General features: G+C 43.3%; 2 protein-coding genes across 3 annotated transcripts in view; one reads left to right on the top strand and one right to left on the bottom strand.

The window, feature by feature from the left end:
- PRCP (prolylcarboxypeptidase) overlaps window positions 1–5,420 on the bottom strand; it is a 32,264-nt gene extending 26,844 nt beyond the window's left edge. Inside the window, exon 1 of the mRNA XM_005485828.4 lies at window positions 5,095–5,420. Within this exon, the coding sequence (XP_005485885.3) occupies window positions 5,095–5,223 (129 nt within the window). The 5' untranslated portion in view covers window positions 5,224–5,420. The remainder of the gene's footprint in view (window positions 1–5,094) is intronic.
- A 144-nt stretch (window positions 5,421–5,564) lies between these two features.
- DDIAS (DNA damage induced apoptosis suppressor) lies at window positions 5,565–14,614 on the top strand. Of its 2 annotated transcripts, none has more exons than XM_074535108.1 (6): window positions 5,565–5,720; window positions 5,827–5,925; window positions 7,877–8,005; window positions 8,769–8,930; window positions 10,004–10,121; window positions 11,887–14,614. In XM_074535108.1, the coding sequence occupies exons 3-6, from the start codon at window positions 7,893–7,895 to the stop codon at window positions 14,365–14,367; spliced, it is 2,874 nt and encodes a 957-aa protein (XP_074391209.1). In that variant the 5' UTR covers window positions 5,565–5,720; window positions 5,827–5,925; window positions 7,877–7,892; the 3' UTR covers window positions 14,368–14,614. The 2 variants fall into 2 exon arrangements, with proteins under 2 accessions (XP_074391209.1, XP_074391210.1); XM_074535109.1 differs by having other exon boundaries at window positions 5,827–6,004.
- Window positions 14,615–14,898: the final 284 nt, after the last annotated feature.

Below are 14,898 nucleotides of genomic sequence, written 5' to 3'. Positions count from 1 at the left end.
TTACAGTTCCCATTTTAAATCATGCTATGAAATCACAGAGAAAGAGCTGCCAAGAACCCCTGTACTACTTGATGAGTAAAACACATATTCCAAGTAATTCACCTCAGAGACAAACATCAACATCACTTCTCTAAACACCGGCACAACTTTTAATTGGTACCAAGGGGCTCTGTAAAAAGCACTTTGTTTTTTCCTTCACCAGAAGCCAAAAGTGCTATTGTATTATGGTGCCAGGCATGAAAAACAAACCCATCTTAACTATTCCCGACATCTGTTACTATTCTGAGTCACAATAATATGCTAAATAAGATGCTAACCACAATTAAAAATTATAGCCTCAACCCATCTCAGTGTCTTCCTAAGCAAGTTTTAGACCTGTGATTGAAAACTACTTCATTAGGTTTAAAAAAACATTTATATTCATTCTATTGTTCACATTTTTAATCAGGGTATTTTCTATACCTCACAATTTCAGTCTGTAATGAAAAATAGGGTATCAAAAACCCCTAATAAAGCCAGAAAGGATCCAACTGCATTAATTTTTAAATTTCATCTCTTTGAAGCTTCAACATATATTCCTTTTATGTACGTACAATATGAAGTGTGAATGCATTTCAGAGCACAAAGACAATGTGAATTTATTACAAGATACTGACATAGGTGAAACCTAGGAAGTTATGAAATGTAATCAGAATCCTTCTTTTGGAAGGGGTGACACAACTGACATGTATTAGTTCAAAAGACAATCTGATTGAAGGACCAGGCTCAGGAAGTTGCTGAACAAAAATTAATTTGTACTTGTTACACTGGTTCTTAGAAAAATTCACAGCGGTTCACAAACCATGACTGAGGTGAAGGTTCCTCAGCACAGAGTCTCACACAGCCATCAATTATCAAACTGAGTGAAGACACACCAGGTCCACTCTCCTCTCAAAGATGAGTTTATCACTGAGAAGCCTTCAAATATCAGCAATTTTAAGGCATCATGCTCTCAGCAGTGCTGCATATAAAGCACCACAAGTCCTCAGGCTGTGGTTTTTGTATCACTGGTATGTGTGCCAAAGATAGAGACACAAAGGTACAAGATAAGGCTCCCCAAAAGTCAGAACTGACTGACTCCAGACCCTCCTCAGTATGCTGTAATGTTATTTCTGCTTGGGTAAAGAGAACTAGATGCATCTTGGATACCTCACCAAGTCATTCCAATGAATTTGAACTGTGGCCACAGACCCAGCTGCTTACAAAGAAGCCATCCCAGCAGTGGTGATCCTGATACAGCTCTATACGTTCTACACATCATTCTCTCTGTAAAGTTCCATTTTGGATGGATTAATTTAACACACAAATCACAAACAACTGTGTAGCAGGCAAACAAATTACCACAGACTTGCCTACAAAAGTCACATTAATACATCAGAAAAGCTATAAAGGAGATAATCATCCCCTAAACACACAACATTTGTTAAAGATGTGGCTGATAGCAGAGTTTCTCCTTCAAGGACCATCTCTTCTTCCAGGTCTGCATGAGGTATCTTTTTACTGGAGCAAAAACTTTGTATTTCATTCATACATAGGAGGAGTAGAGGGCTGAAAGACATCAGCTACTTTTGAAGGGAGATGAAAAGAAAAAAAAAATCACACCTCCAAGACAAAATAATAAAAGTTATTAAATGCATACACAGGTTAGCAAACAAGCTAAGATGCTAGTCACAGTGACACAGGCACTGCTTGACTGATTTCTCAATATTCTAGACTTTAGCCCCATCATCACAGATGTCTGACACTTTAAGTGGTAAACAGGAGGAAGTTTAATGCAATGAGCATTGAGCTTAACTCTGACCCTGTTATTTCCCCATTTTTATGAAAACAGACTTTAATGTCACTGATTCACAGTAAAAGTTGACACTAGACACTCAAACAATATTACATGTCTATAGACTGTCAGGCCCGGAAGTTCCAATAAATTATTCACAGTTATCAAGAAGTAACTTTTTAGGCAACAATTCATGTAAAGAATCTATTTATACTTTAAAAGTTTTATTCTGTAGAAGTATTAAGTATTTGAAGACTCTATTTAAAGGTATGTTTAATATTAATAGGTATAAAAACATTTCCTTTGTGACAGCATAGTATTTTGCCATATTATGAAGGATTTTTTTATATTGACTGCTTTTAGATAAATTATTTCAACTTGTGATGAAAATCACCAAAGAGAGAAACAAGAATCAAATCAGGAACCTTAGCTAAGAAGAAAGACTTAGCAGCAAGGAACACAAGCAGATAATTCATGTCATAAGAAATATAATGTAAGTAATTAAACTTCAACAATCCTGAGAGGTGGCAAAGTATCATCCCACCTTATCTACCATGTTAATCATAAACCTGATTTTATGTTGCACTACTGAACAATAATGCAATTACAAACTGCCAGACAAGAGCACCGAGTGCATGCTTTATCAGGGCTGAATGCCATCAGTTCTACACACCGTGCTACTGACAGTGTGTCCTATGCTCTCCGTGTGATTGGACCTCTCGTGCTACCCCTGTATCTTTCAAGTGCCATGCAGTAGAATTCATATCTTTGATGAACAAACCTCCCACACTCTGTTCAACAATATTAGCAAGTCTTTGGACAAGGAAAGCAAGGATTTCCAGGCTGGTGAATGGGCTCCCTCCTTCCTGCAGCAGGCGTGCTCAGCCATGATTGTACTTGAGGCATGAGAGGAAGAGACAGAAGGGTGAACAAGATGTGGCATCAATATTTACAATGGGTCGTTACTGTGACTGTTCCCTCCCATCTCTCAATACCCATCCATGTCCCAAAATTCACAGGTCTCAGCCACACACAGCTCTGCTGCTTTGCTGGCAGCTGGGCTGTCAGAGCCAGAGCTGAGGAAAGAGCCAGGTGACAGCACGGCCCCGGGAGGAGGCGAGGACAGAAGTGTGACAAAGGGTGGCTGAGCCCACAGCACAGAATTAGTATCACTGATACTATGACAGCAATGTGCAACAACCAGCGTGCCACAACAATGAGGGCTAATTACAGCACTGCTGCAGGAGTGGTGTCCTGGCCAGCGCTGGCCACACACTGCCAAAGCTATCTGCACTATGCTCACAGTACAAATCCAGGGCTCTTAGAGGAGTTAATGCAGGATACAAACCTCAAATCATTACCCGAGTGAACATGAGGCAGATTCCATGCAGGGAGATCCCTGGAACAGGAGCATTCCCAAACCATTAACACTACCTGCAGAAGACTGTAATCTCAGTGGATGGATTTCTCAATAAAATCATTCCAAATCTACCTTTCACCTCAAATGACAGGGACCTTGATGCTAAAATTATTCCATAGCTATTTAGCATAATCTTACAAAGATTATCTGCTTTCTTTACATCTGTCCTCTCTGTGAGTGTAATCTTCCCATTTTGCTCACTCCACCATAACTTCACCTTGTACAAAGCTGAAACAGGAGATATCCAATCCACATATCATCCAAGATGCCCAGCCATAAATTGCACCAAGAGACATTTAGATAAGATATTAAAAAAAAAAAAATTACTGACATGGTTATCAAGCATTGGAACAGGCTTCCCAGAGAAGTGGTTGAATCAACAACCCTGAAGATTTTTAAGAGGTGTAGACATGGCACTTGCTTAGTGGTGCATTTAGCAGTACTGGGTTAATAATAGATTATCTGAAAGGTCTTCTCCAACCTAAATAATGCTATTCTATAATTCTATTCAACCTAAATTATTCTATCTGTATTATTCTATCCTAAATTAAACATCTCCTTTGCACCGCTCTCTGTGCAGACCAGGGCATGAAATTCAGACATGCTCCAAGCCTGATTCTGAACAAACCAAGAGAGTCCTAGGACTAGGAAAACATCCACCTCCCTTACTGTGCCTCCCAGCAAAAAGAACCATTGCCTCCCCCAGGAAACCCAGGTACAGAACAGGGGACGCTGCAGACACTGCTCGACACACCCAAGGACCTGCTGACTGTTTTTATGAAAATCTATTAACAAGGAGGGTTTAAAGCCTGATTCAATAAAACCACACCAAAACTTAAAGACACTGCAGAGCCCTCTCTTCTATCCACATGCCATAGATTTCACCAAGGAATTGCTGGAGGAGACAGGATGACAAAGTCCAAGTTAGCAATAGAAATCTGTTTCATGTTCTGTTTTTGCCTTTTTTTCGAATGAAACTCGAGATAGTTTACTAAGGAGGTAACATAAAAGGGGATCTTTATTGAGGGCTTTCAGAGGCAGTTATGAAAAGATGTCCACAGAAGCCCAGCCCCACAGGGCTGAGTATATTTTTAGAGGTTTTAGGAAATCAGAATAATTAATAAAAAGCACCAGTTAGGAGGACAAGTGGTGATGCAATTTCCCCCCAGGTCAAGTCCCTTCTCTGGAGACCCCCCCCCCCCCCCCTTTGGCACCAGCTGTACTTTGTTCATGAAATGTATCTCCAAGAGCTGTTCCCAACCTTGGCTCCCTGAAAGAGCCAAGAGAGGAGAGGGGCCTTGTGCCCCCTGGGGCTGGAGCTCTGGAATTTGTTTTGTCTAGGGAAAGGCCATGGAAAATAACTGGAAAAACCAGCCACTAATACAACAGGCTACAGAGGTACAGATACATGTGCGAAGAACACAGAGAATGTATAAAAGGGGAAAAAAAAAAGGTAAAAATGAAATGGGTATCACCATCCAGGGAAAAGCTATTTCTCCCTGCCCATGGCTGGGGGGGAAGGTGGAATCAGACGGATCTTTAGGGTCCCTCCCAACCCAAACCACTCTGTGATTAAACAAACAAACAAAAATCCCCACGCCGCGCTGTTCGCAGGTACGATGTGTGTGCAGCCGCGGAGCGCAGCCCCTCGCTGTGTGCGGCAATACTTTAAATACCTGCGCTTAACCGGAACACTCACGGCTTGGAATATTTTACCGAGATAAGAGAACCGGCACTCAGCGCTGTTTTACAAGCCTGAAGCGAACATTCGTGTCCCGCCCGCGGCCCGAGTGAGGCTGATGACAGAGGAAAGCGCCCCGGCTCCCGAAGGAATCTCCCTCCCCCCGCAGCCGGCTCCCACCTGCTGCCTCAGGTAGCGCGTCTGGTAGGGCCCGGCGGGCAGCGAGGCGCTCCGGCGGCGGCGGAGCAGCGGGGCAGGCAGGGCGCCGGCCGTGCCGAGGAGCGGCAGGAGCAGGAGGAGCCGCAGCATCGCCGCGGGCGGCAGGAGGAGGACCGGGAAGGGAAGAAGCGAGAGCAGGCTCGGCGCCGCCGCCTTATCTGGGCCCGGGTTCCCCGCCCTGGGCTGCCCCGCTGGGAGCAACGGGGCCCTGGGGGCGGGGCCAGGCTACACGTGGAGGGGCGGGCCCGAACCAGCGGCGCCTTCCCATTGGCTGCCGGTCGGCCGTTGGCCGGGGCGGCGTCCATAGGTGTTTCGGCCTCGCGGCTTGCCGCAGGGAGGCAGTGATTGGCTGCCCCGAAGCACGTGACCCACCCGTCTCGTCGCTCCGCTCCGTGCGGGGGCGCGGCCGACAGTCTCGCTCTGTGATTGGGCGACACGAGCTACCCTCCCCTAGGAGTGCATCGCGATTGGCTGAGCACCGCCTTGTCCCGCCCCCTCAGCTGCAGCACTTCCGCCCTTCCGCTCTGCCCTCAGCTCCCGACACCGCCCGCCGGCCCCGACCCCGCTGCTGCCCCAAACCGGCCCGGGTGAGTCGGACCGGAGCGGCCGCTCGCTCGCTGTCGGCCTCGGGAAGGCCCAGGGGTGCAAACGGGAGCGAGATGTGTTAACCACCCGTGCTTTGGTTTTCCTCAGGGAGAGAGCGAGGAAGCGGGATCGCCAGAGGGCAGCAGGGACCGCGCTGAACGGCAGCGAGGGCAGCAGCGCTCTGAGATCGCCCGGCCGGGCACCGAGGTTTGCTCTGTTTGCTTTGTTACAAAAAGTTCGAGTAAAACAGATCTGTTCGTGCCAACCTCTGTCAGACTGCGTCCAGGTAGTGAGTGCTGTATTTCTGCCGAAGGGAAATAGGGCTGGAGACCTCGAGTCTGTTTGTTATTGACAGAACGTGTGTGAGCACTTCCACGCTGTGCTTTGTCTCCCCTATTTCAGTTTAATACTTGCAGTGTTCTCTGTTTTCTAGGGTGTGCGTTAGTGTTTTGGGTGTTTTGCATTTTGTTGTGTGTTTTTTAATGTCTCGGAAAAGTGCACTAACAAAAACTACGTAATAAACTTCGTTTCTGGAGTTCTGAGTTGAAAACAGGTGGCAATGAAGCCCCTGCTAGTTTCTCCAAGCCCACCTTTTTGGGCAGTAAAAAAATCAGACTTAACTTTATTTCTCCTTTTCTATATATTGATGTATTTTCTACTTTTTACTGTTGTCTTGTACTAAAACAAAGTCTTTGTTACTAAAACAAAATAGTTCCCTTTTGGTATGAGTTGAAGGCATTTACCATTCAATATACTGAGTCAAATTAGTTTCTGTTAATGTGTATGTTCTGAAGAGATGGGTTTTTTCTTATTTAGTTTGGCTCCCTATTACAGCTTTTCTCTTTTCCTACCTCAATTTTCCAGATATAGGGAATAAGGGAATATTGGGATTCTTTTTTTTTTTTTTTATCTGACCTATTCAGAGGCAATGAGCTTAGTCCCTCACATTTTTATAGTACTCAGTGTTACAGAACTTGTTTTGACCAGGATGCTGAGAAAGGTGTTCCAGAGGGCAAAGGAATAGCCCATAAGTTTAACTTTCTGGTGGCAAAACATGACCAAACATTACTGTTGATTATAGAATGTGGGATTTTGTTTTTACCTGTAAAAAACATAGTTGAGTCTCTTCTATCTCTTTGATCTTTTGCCTCTCAAGAGAGTTTTGGAATGAAGATGTGGAATTCCCTTCCTATTCTGCAGTTTATATCAAAGAGAGATTTATCTTTAGCTGTGGCTGTGATAAAAGAGCTTTTGCACATACAGACTTCTAAGGAGTCGTTTGATTCAGCTGTAGAGAACATTTTGGCCATTTCAGTGCGAACTCTGTGGTTTGAGGTATTGGATGAGGCTCCAAGTGACTTGGACGAATGGAAGGTGTCCCTGCCCATGGCCTTGGGGCTGGAATAGGTGATGTTTAAGGTCCCTTCCAGCCCAAACCATTCCAGGATTCTGTGATTGTTGTCTACATTTTCCTGACATCTACTGAGAAAAAAAGTTCTCTGTCTCAAATAATGGAAGTTTCCTAAAACTTGACATTTTGGGCAGAGTAGTGTAATAAAGCCCAAATAAATCTACAGGAAAGTAATACTGAATAAAAATAAATTCACTCCTATTTATTTGTTTATTTCATCATTTATTTGTCAAATCTGTGCAGCCTCTGTTGACCAGGAGCTTCCCTTTTAGCACAAAGAGCATGATATAGGAGCAAATAGAGTTTGTGTTGTAAGCCTTTTTCAGGATTTTCTGAGTAACCTCTCCAAGTCATTGGTGTTGAAACATTTGTAGCATTACAAGTGCAGAATCATTTCAGTTTTTAACCCCATGTTGTGACTTCAATCTAAATTAAGAGAAAGAATTAAAAAGCTGTTTCCTGCAGTGCTGTGCCCAAGGATAATTCTGATAAAGATCCCTAAATTCAAGTGTGTGCAATGGTGTGCAAATGGTGTACAAATGCCATGAACTGTTCCTTCATATTGCATAACTTTACCCTTTTTTTGATTTTATTTTTTAAGAGTTAATTAATAGAATTTATGTTTTCAAAGAGAGATCATAATTTCCTGAACGCTGCTGTTCAAAATGTTCAAATAACCCAACTGAAAGCAGTTAATGTTGACATCTCATGAGAACCCTTCAAACCATTTCAACTTTCTCATTTCAGGTGATGCTGTGAGCACATGAATAGTGTGCAGGGACTCTTGGCTGCCTCAGTGATTTCCATCCAGAATTCCTGCTTCATCTATCCTGCCTGTCAAAACTGCTTTTCTAGGCTGATACTGCATGCCAGGAGGTATGTCCTGTTTTGGGGATCATGTGCTGATTTCCATTAACTTACTGATGTCCATTACTCTGTTAGCTGAACCCTAAACAAAGTGATGAAAATCCAGCCCCTCCAGATCAAATCCTGATTTTATTTTTTCATCTCCTTCTACATGTGCAGTGCACCTGCATGACTCTTCACTGAGTGCATGTCCAGAAAGGGATGAGCTTTCTTTTTTAATTGCAGCAGTGGGTGAAATCTCTGACACACAGAAGAAGAGTAAATCAATGAATGCCAGCACTAAATAGAAGGAGCTGACTTTGTAAAACAAGGATATCTGTTGTCTCAAATGCTGAAGTACAAAATAACAGTGCTGTTTCCTGGTTATTTTTTAAACCTAGGTATTTATACTCAAGCTGCAGGAGGAAAAATCCCAAACCAAAATGAAATGTGAGAAAAGTGAGCACAGGCAATTCAAAAATTCAACATTGCACCCCAGCAGTCTCTGAAAACCCACTGTCCCTTCAATTTCACAACAGGCTAGCATTTAATAAATCAGTGATAGAAACCAGAGACATTCTGTCATAATACACACATCTTGCTCTGAGCCTTTGGTAAGATTAATGCTTCACCTCAAGGAGTAAAGAATAAGGAAAAAATCTTACAGTTTTTGATGAATATTTGATACATTACAGTAGTAATATTTACCGCTGCAGATAAATTCTTACCTCAGCAGTAATTAACAGAACTTCATCTATTCAATCTTTTTTATCCTTTTACTGTCTTTTGTCAGGTTCAGCTGTCTAAAATGTGGCTGCACAGGTGAAGCTAAAGATGCAAGCTACAGATATAGATTGTCCCTAAAGATTGCTGACACCAATGATTTGTTTGACATCACTGTTTTTGGAAGTTGCTTAGATCCATTCTTTGGGGTCACCGCAGAGAATCTGCAGAGGTAAGGAATAGATTGTCTGACCATATAGCTGCTGCTATTTGTTCAGCCTAAAATAACTGCAACGAGCCTAGATGGTGGGAAGATGAGTGGGAAGTAACTGCTAAAGTGCTCCCTTCCAGCATTTGCTTGGTACCCATCACCTTGAGAAAGTGTGGAAGTTAGTTTCTTCCTGAAGTCTTGATGTTTTGAGATGGATTACTTCTAGGTAGTAAAAGAAATCCCCCACTTGTCTATTGAAGGCTGCTTCTACCTGTTAAGTGAGCCTCACTCCTTGGTTGGTTTGGCTTCCTCCTTGTGTCCTTTCTCCTTTTTTTGAGATGATTGAATTTCCTTTAAGTAAGTTGGCTCTTCCAGATAGAGCCTCTGGCTTTTCTTTTTTAACAGTTTGAATGCACCTTGTGACTAATTAGCAGTATAACCATATTTTCCTGAAGAAAGAAGGGATTTCTAAGTCTGTTAGTCCTCAGAGCCTGACCACCCACATTATAGGCTTCAGATTTTCTGAAATGTGAAACTGCCAGGATGGGATATTCAGATAGATTCCATGCTTCTTTCTCTAGTCTGTTATTTTCCCAGTGCCTTGGCTCATAGATGAATTATTTGTAATGGCATATTAGCAGCATTAATAACATGCCCATGACGGGCATTCTGCCCTACACTGCTGTCCTGCTGTCAGCTGTGCAAAGCAGTTATTTCCATGTCTTGCATGGATACTGCTGTGCTGTAAAGGCTGGGCAGGAGGGATGTGTAAGGAACAGCAGCATCTTGACCAGCATTGTACAGTCACTGGTGGCAGGAAAATCACAACCACATGGGGAACACCTGAAAGTTGTGAGTGTATTGAACTTGTCCTGAGTGGTTGTTTTGTTTACTGTATCTCACTAACAAGTTAGGTGAACTAAAGAATTGAATTTATAGCTTCATGGTTTTCCTGTTTTCATTCTGAGTTTAGTTGAAGCTAGCACAAAATCTTTTCCTTAACATGTGTCCTCATTAGCACTATAGTACTGTTAAAATGCTGTGTAAGTCTTCTTCCTCTGTTAGTCCAATACCTCTGTGTGTTTTTATTCTAGGTATATTCAAGACTTCAATCAGCTGTCAGGAGAAACAAGCACAGAGTCAACTGCAAGAGCATTATTTCAAGCAGTGGAAACCTGTTTCATTGGAAAAAGGTTTATATTTGGAGTGAAGGTAACTTTTAATCCACATTATGGCCTTTTAGTGAGTTTCTGTAGCCAGTTAGGAGTATAGACTGACTTATCAAAGCTTCATCTACAACTTCTTTTTGAGAAAATGTAAGGCTAGGACATGAGAAGGACTCTGCTTCTTTTGCCCAAAACTCCTGTGGTTTGGGTTTTTTTTTTTTTTGAATGAGTCACATCCAAAAATCATCTTGAATGGCAGTAGTCTGCTTAACAGCTTGTCAGGGTGCTTTTTGGAGAGCCTGAGCAATGCCAGCTCCTGTGCATATCAGTAACAGCTTGCAGCCTGTAAAAAAGCCATGTACGGTTGGAGCAAGAAACAGACTCTCTTTCCAAGCACTGCCCTACCTTTCCCATGCTGTGTATTCTGCTTTCCAGTCTGAAATGTAAGGAGAAGCACATCCCCTTGTAGCATTTTAATATTTCTGGATTCAAGAGCATTTTCAAAATGTTGTTAAAGTACAGCTGTTCAGCATCTGTATTGGTGGCTCTTTTGTGTGTTCAACACCCTTTGAAATACTAGTTCTTAGCAGTATTTCTATAGAAACAGTGTTCAAGGTTCTCTTCAAGTGGTGCTTATGTGAGTCATTCATATTATAAAATCTCTGAACTAAATCCTACCTGGCAGGTGTTTTGCCTCTCCCACAGCTTGTATCTGAACTGAGATTTTTCCTGGTGGACAGCACCTTAAGTAATGAAATTTGGAGGACTTATTGGATTAACTTTACTTACCTGGAACTCTTGACCAGGTCTCTGGGCCTGATGCCTTGACAAATAGAACTAATCCTAGATATCAGCAGCCTTGTGGCTGCTCGTGCACACACAAGAGCTGAACACACATTCAAAGGCTTTGTTCAGCCCTTGGCTGTAGACATTTCTGTGCAGTTGTGTTCAGCTGTGTGTATGTCCCAGATAGTTCTCAGAATCAACATAACATACTTTTTAAATACTTACCTAGGAGGGTGTTGTCCTTGGCTAACAGTCTTCAGCCTCAAACTGTGCACAGGCTCAGGGAGGAGGAGGGTTGTTGGAGATAACTGTATCTGCTTTTTGGCCTCTCTGGCTTTGCCAGACCTTGAGAAGTAGATGAGAAAGGGTTTATCCACTTCTTGAAATATGAGCTGATTCCCTCTCCGTTTAATGTCATTTTTCACCTGTAATTTCAGTGTAGAGAGAAGCAGGTTTATACAGAATTTCAGTTGAAGCTCCTTTGAAAGGCTGCTCTCTAAAAACCTCTGAGCAGATGAAGGTCGCAGCTTATTTCCCTTTCACGGATGCAGTGCACAGAAAGTACCACGCTGGCTTTGGCAGCTGAGCTGCCAAGTCAAGTGTCTGCTCACCAGAGTGCTTTGTTTCAAGTGCTGCCCAGTGCCTCCTGCATAAAAGCAAAGCACTGGCCTTAGGCTGCCAGCCATTCACTCTGAACTGCACTAGAGGAGGCCCGAAAGCATTCAGTGCCCTAAAGGGAGGAAGAAATTTTCTGTGAAGTCCTTTCTCAGAGTTCTTGGTTGTTTTTCCAGCTCCAAAACTCTGTAATTGCAACAAGCAAAGAACTTCTCACTGTGATGCCCTTTACAGCCCTTGCCAGGGTTTATTTCCCAGGGAGGGCCTTGTGTGACAGACTGTTTTGTATTCTCTCCCCTGCAGATCCTGACAAAAAGGGAGATCTAAATTTACGCCTGACTTAGAAGAACATGTGTTAATATTTTTTTCTCTAAGTTGATTGTTTTTTTGTTTTCTTTCCCTTCGCCCAGGTTTGTGCAAGGGAAGATGGAGGGCATTCTGCTGCCAGCAGCATCTTGCAGAAGTGTTCCAGAATTAATAGAAGCACGAAAAGCCTTGTGGCGTGCCAGATCTTCCCGCCAAGCGCTGCTGTTACTGGCTTCACTGTTATCAGCTGCTTAGATCATCTCCTGCAGTCGGCACAGGTCAGGAGCTGCAGGAACAGCTTAGATTTACCTGCTGCGTCATCAGCTCCCATAGATGAACCTCTCAGTGAGCTCAGCAGCTTGTCTAGCCTGAGCAGGAGCTCCTGTTCTGTTCAGTCTAGTGGCAGGGAAAGTTTTTTAGGGTGCTGGCAGCAATCCTTAAATCTGACTTCATCTGTTGCTTGGGTAACAGCGGAAGACTTTCCCACTCTGGAAGTGGGAAAGCTGGTGAGTGAACAGCATGAACAAGAGGAGAAGCCTGTCTCTGCAGAATTGGGCAGTGTAAGCCTCAACAATCAAACTCTTTGGGACTCACAGTTTCTGATCTCTGCTGTGAAGGAAGGGGATAAAGAGAAGGATAATGAATCAAGTGCTCAGCTTAGTCGGACTGACGGTATCTCTGCAACGGATAAATTGGAGAGAGTTTCCTTTTCAAACACCAAATATTCACATGGAAATAGTTCCAAGTTGTTACAACATCCCTTGGAATCTGAGGTAAAAAACAATTACCCAAAAACTAATAGTAGAAATTATTCTTATGCAGAAAAATCCCACAATGCCTTTGTTTGCAAGAGAGATGCCTCAGCTCCTAATCATGTAAATGTAGCTGGAGTGTCTCAAATGGACTCCATGCTTTGGGAAGAGCTCCCATTCTCAGAAAGCCTAAATGAATTGTTGGCCAGAATAGAGGATGGCAGGAGTGTTGTAACATCACCCAGCCTTGATGCAGGCAAACTTGTCCATCTTGAGAGCAGCAAGTTGGGTGTAAGTGTTAACAAATCATATTCCAGGCAAGCTGTAGGTGATTTGCCTGCAGCCAATGTCTCAGGGAGGCTCTTGCCAGCAGTAGGGAATGATAGCTGGGAGACCACAGTGTTTGCTTGTCTTCAGTCAAATGCAAACCCTGCAAGTGATGTCTCACAATGTGAGTGTTCCCCTAGTGATTTATCTTCAACCCTCAAGGAAGGTGGAGTGTCCTCACCAGTTACACCAGAGCCTTCTGTTTCTCAGAGCAGATGGGTGCGCTCCGAAGAAGCAAATAATGACCCTGCAAATTCATCTTGGTCCTTTATTAGGCTGCATGGAGAAACCTCCTGTTCAAAAAGGAGCAAGACAGCCACCTGTGTGCATTCTGCATGTGAAAGCTGTTCAGCTTCTTGTGAAAATAAAGAAAACTATTCTACACCAAGCCAAAAAACAGATCTTACACTCACAGAGGCCCAGGTGTCTGATGCACCAGCTCCCAACAATGCAAGAAGTTTATATAAAAGAGAATTAAAACCATTGACAGAACTGTCAGATAATACCTTCAAAAGTGTTAGTAGGAAAGAGCTGCAGTGGAACCACATGTTCCCTGAAGGCAGCTACAATGCTTCTGCTGATCTCTTTGATGCAAGTGTAAGAGATGTAGCAAAACCTGTGGAATTCTTCAATAAATCATGTGGTTCTTCAATACAGGAAGATACTTTGACAGAGAAGGTCACAGCTGAATTGGTGCTTTCTCCTGGAGGTGTTCCTTGTAACAGTTCAAAACTGAGCTCATCCCTACCCAGGTCCCCTCATGCTTTCAGCAAGCACAGCACACCTGTAACTTACTCCTTCTGGGTTTCAGAATGCAGTTCAGTTTGTGCTCAGGACTTCATTCCTCATTCACAGTCAACTCCTATGACAAAACCTCTGCAGAGACTATGGCCTGTTGGGGAAAGAAACTCTTTCACCACCCTCTTCACCCCTAAAGATCCCACCAAAGTCCATTCCAAAGGCAAGAGATCCAGGTCTTCCTTTCAGAACACTCTGCTGCAGCAGCTTACCAGCAAGTTAGTGAAACGTGAGAGACCAAGGAGCAGGAAGGACAAAGAAAGTGGTAGCTCTGCTTCCCAGAAGTTCCTGAACAGCCAACTGCCTGCCAGCATGGAGGAGTGGATCCCTCCATCTTCAACCAAAGGGCTGAAACCAACTGCATCTTTAAATTTAAAAGCAGATAGCTGGGCTGCTGACTTGCAATCCACCTGTGAGCACACTATTTCTGAAAGCAGAAAGAGCAGTGAAAATGATGAAAATCTCATCCAAAATGAGAGAATAAGCCCTGGGGAAAGAGCCAGGATTCTAACAACTCCTTTATCTGCAAGTGTCACCAAGACCTTGTTTTTAAATGATCCTGTCCTGAAAACTTGTTCCCCTTCAGAAGGTGAGGATCACCTCTCAGGTGGAAATTATTCAGGGGTTGTGCTGGAAAGGCCAACAGTCTGGTCCCCTGAGCTGTTCCTCCAAGCACTCACCCCTTTGTCCAAGAAGCCAAAATACTAGGAGAGATACATTTCTATGTTGTGTTCTTTTTAATTTTTTTTTAAACTTTAGGGAATTATCTGGTGGAAGAAAAGAGCTATTTAAAAGTTAAATTGTTAATACACCTGTCAGCATGTATCTTGCAAAGAGGCATTGGGTTTATTTTCAGACCTTTGTACCACAGAGATGAGGGAAATGAGAATTTGTAGTTACTATATTCTCTTGAAAATTAATGAGGATGTGCAATAAACTCACTTTTGTAAATGTGTGAGTGTTGAATAGATGTCACTTGATAAAGTACAAGTAGGTGAAATGTTTTAATGCTCACTGCTGTCTTTTCATCACAAGAGCAGCGCTGGAATCCATGTCCACTCCACATTTTTGCCTGATGACTCTCAGGAGAAGGGCCAAATTTTCATTGAAGATTTGATGGAGCCTTGTATCTTGTATAGCCCATTGAGATCCTGTGACAGCCCTGAGCTGGGTGGAAGGGGCCATCCTGAGAGCTTGGCAGCAGCTCCCAGTTTTCCTGCAGGCTTTTTCAAGTTAAAG

Source organism: Zonotrichia albicollis, chromosome 2 (genome assembly GCF_047830755.1).
Source record: "Zonotrichia albicollis isolate bZonAlb1 chromosome 2, bZonAlb1.hap1, whole genome shotgun sequence".
Lineage (NCBI taxonomy): Eukaryota > Metazoa > Chordata > Aves > Passeriformes > Passerellidae > Zonotrichia > Zonotrichia albicollis.
The sequence above is the reverse complement of the archived record's forward strand: the minus strand, read 5'-3'. Positions and strand labels throughout refer to the sequence as shown.

Excerpts from the sequence above, each read along its gene's own strand:
- DDIAS (XM_074535108.1), top strand. The coding sequence starts at position 7,893 with ATGAATAGTGTGCAGGGACTCTTGGCTGCCTCAGTGATTTCCATCCAG. Across the intron at positions 8,006-8,768 it reads CTGATACTGCATGCCAGGAG|GTTCAGCTGTCTAAAATGTG; the intron begins GTATGTCCTGTT and ends GTCTTTTGTCAG. Across the intron at positions 10,122-11,886 it reads GGTTTATATTTGGAGTGAAG|GTTTGTGCAAGGGAAGATGG; the intron begins GTAACTTTTAAT and ends CCCTTCGCCCAG.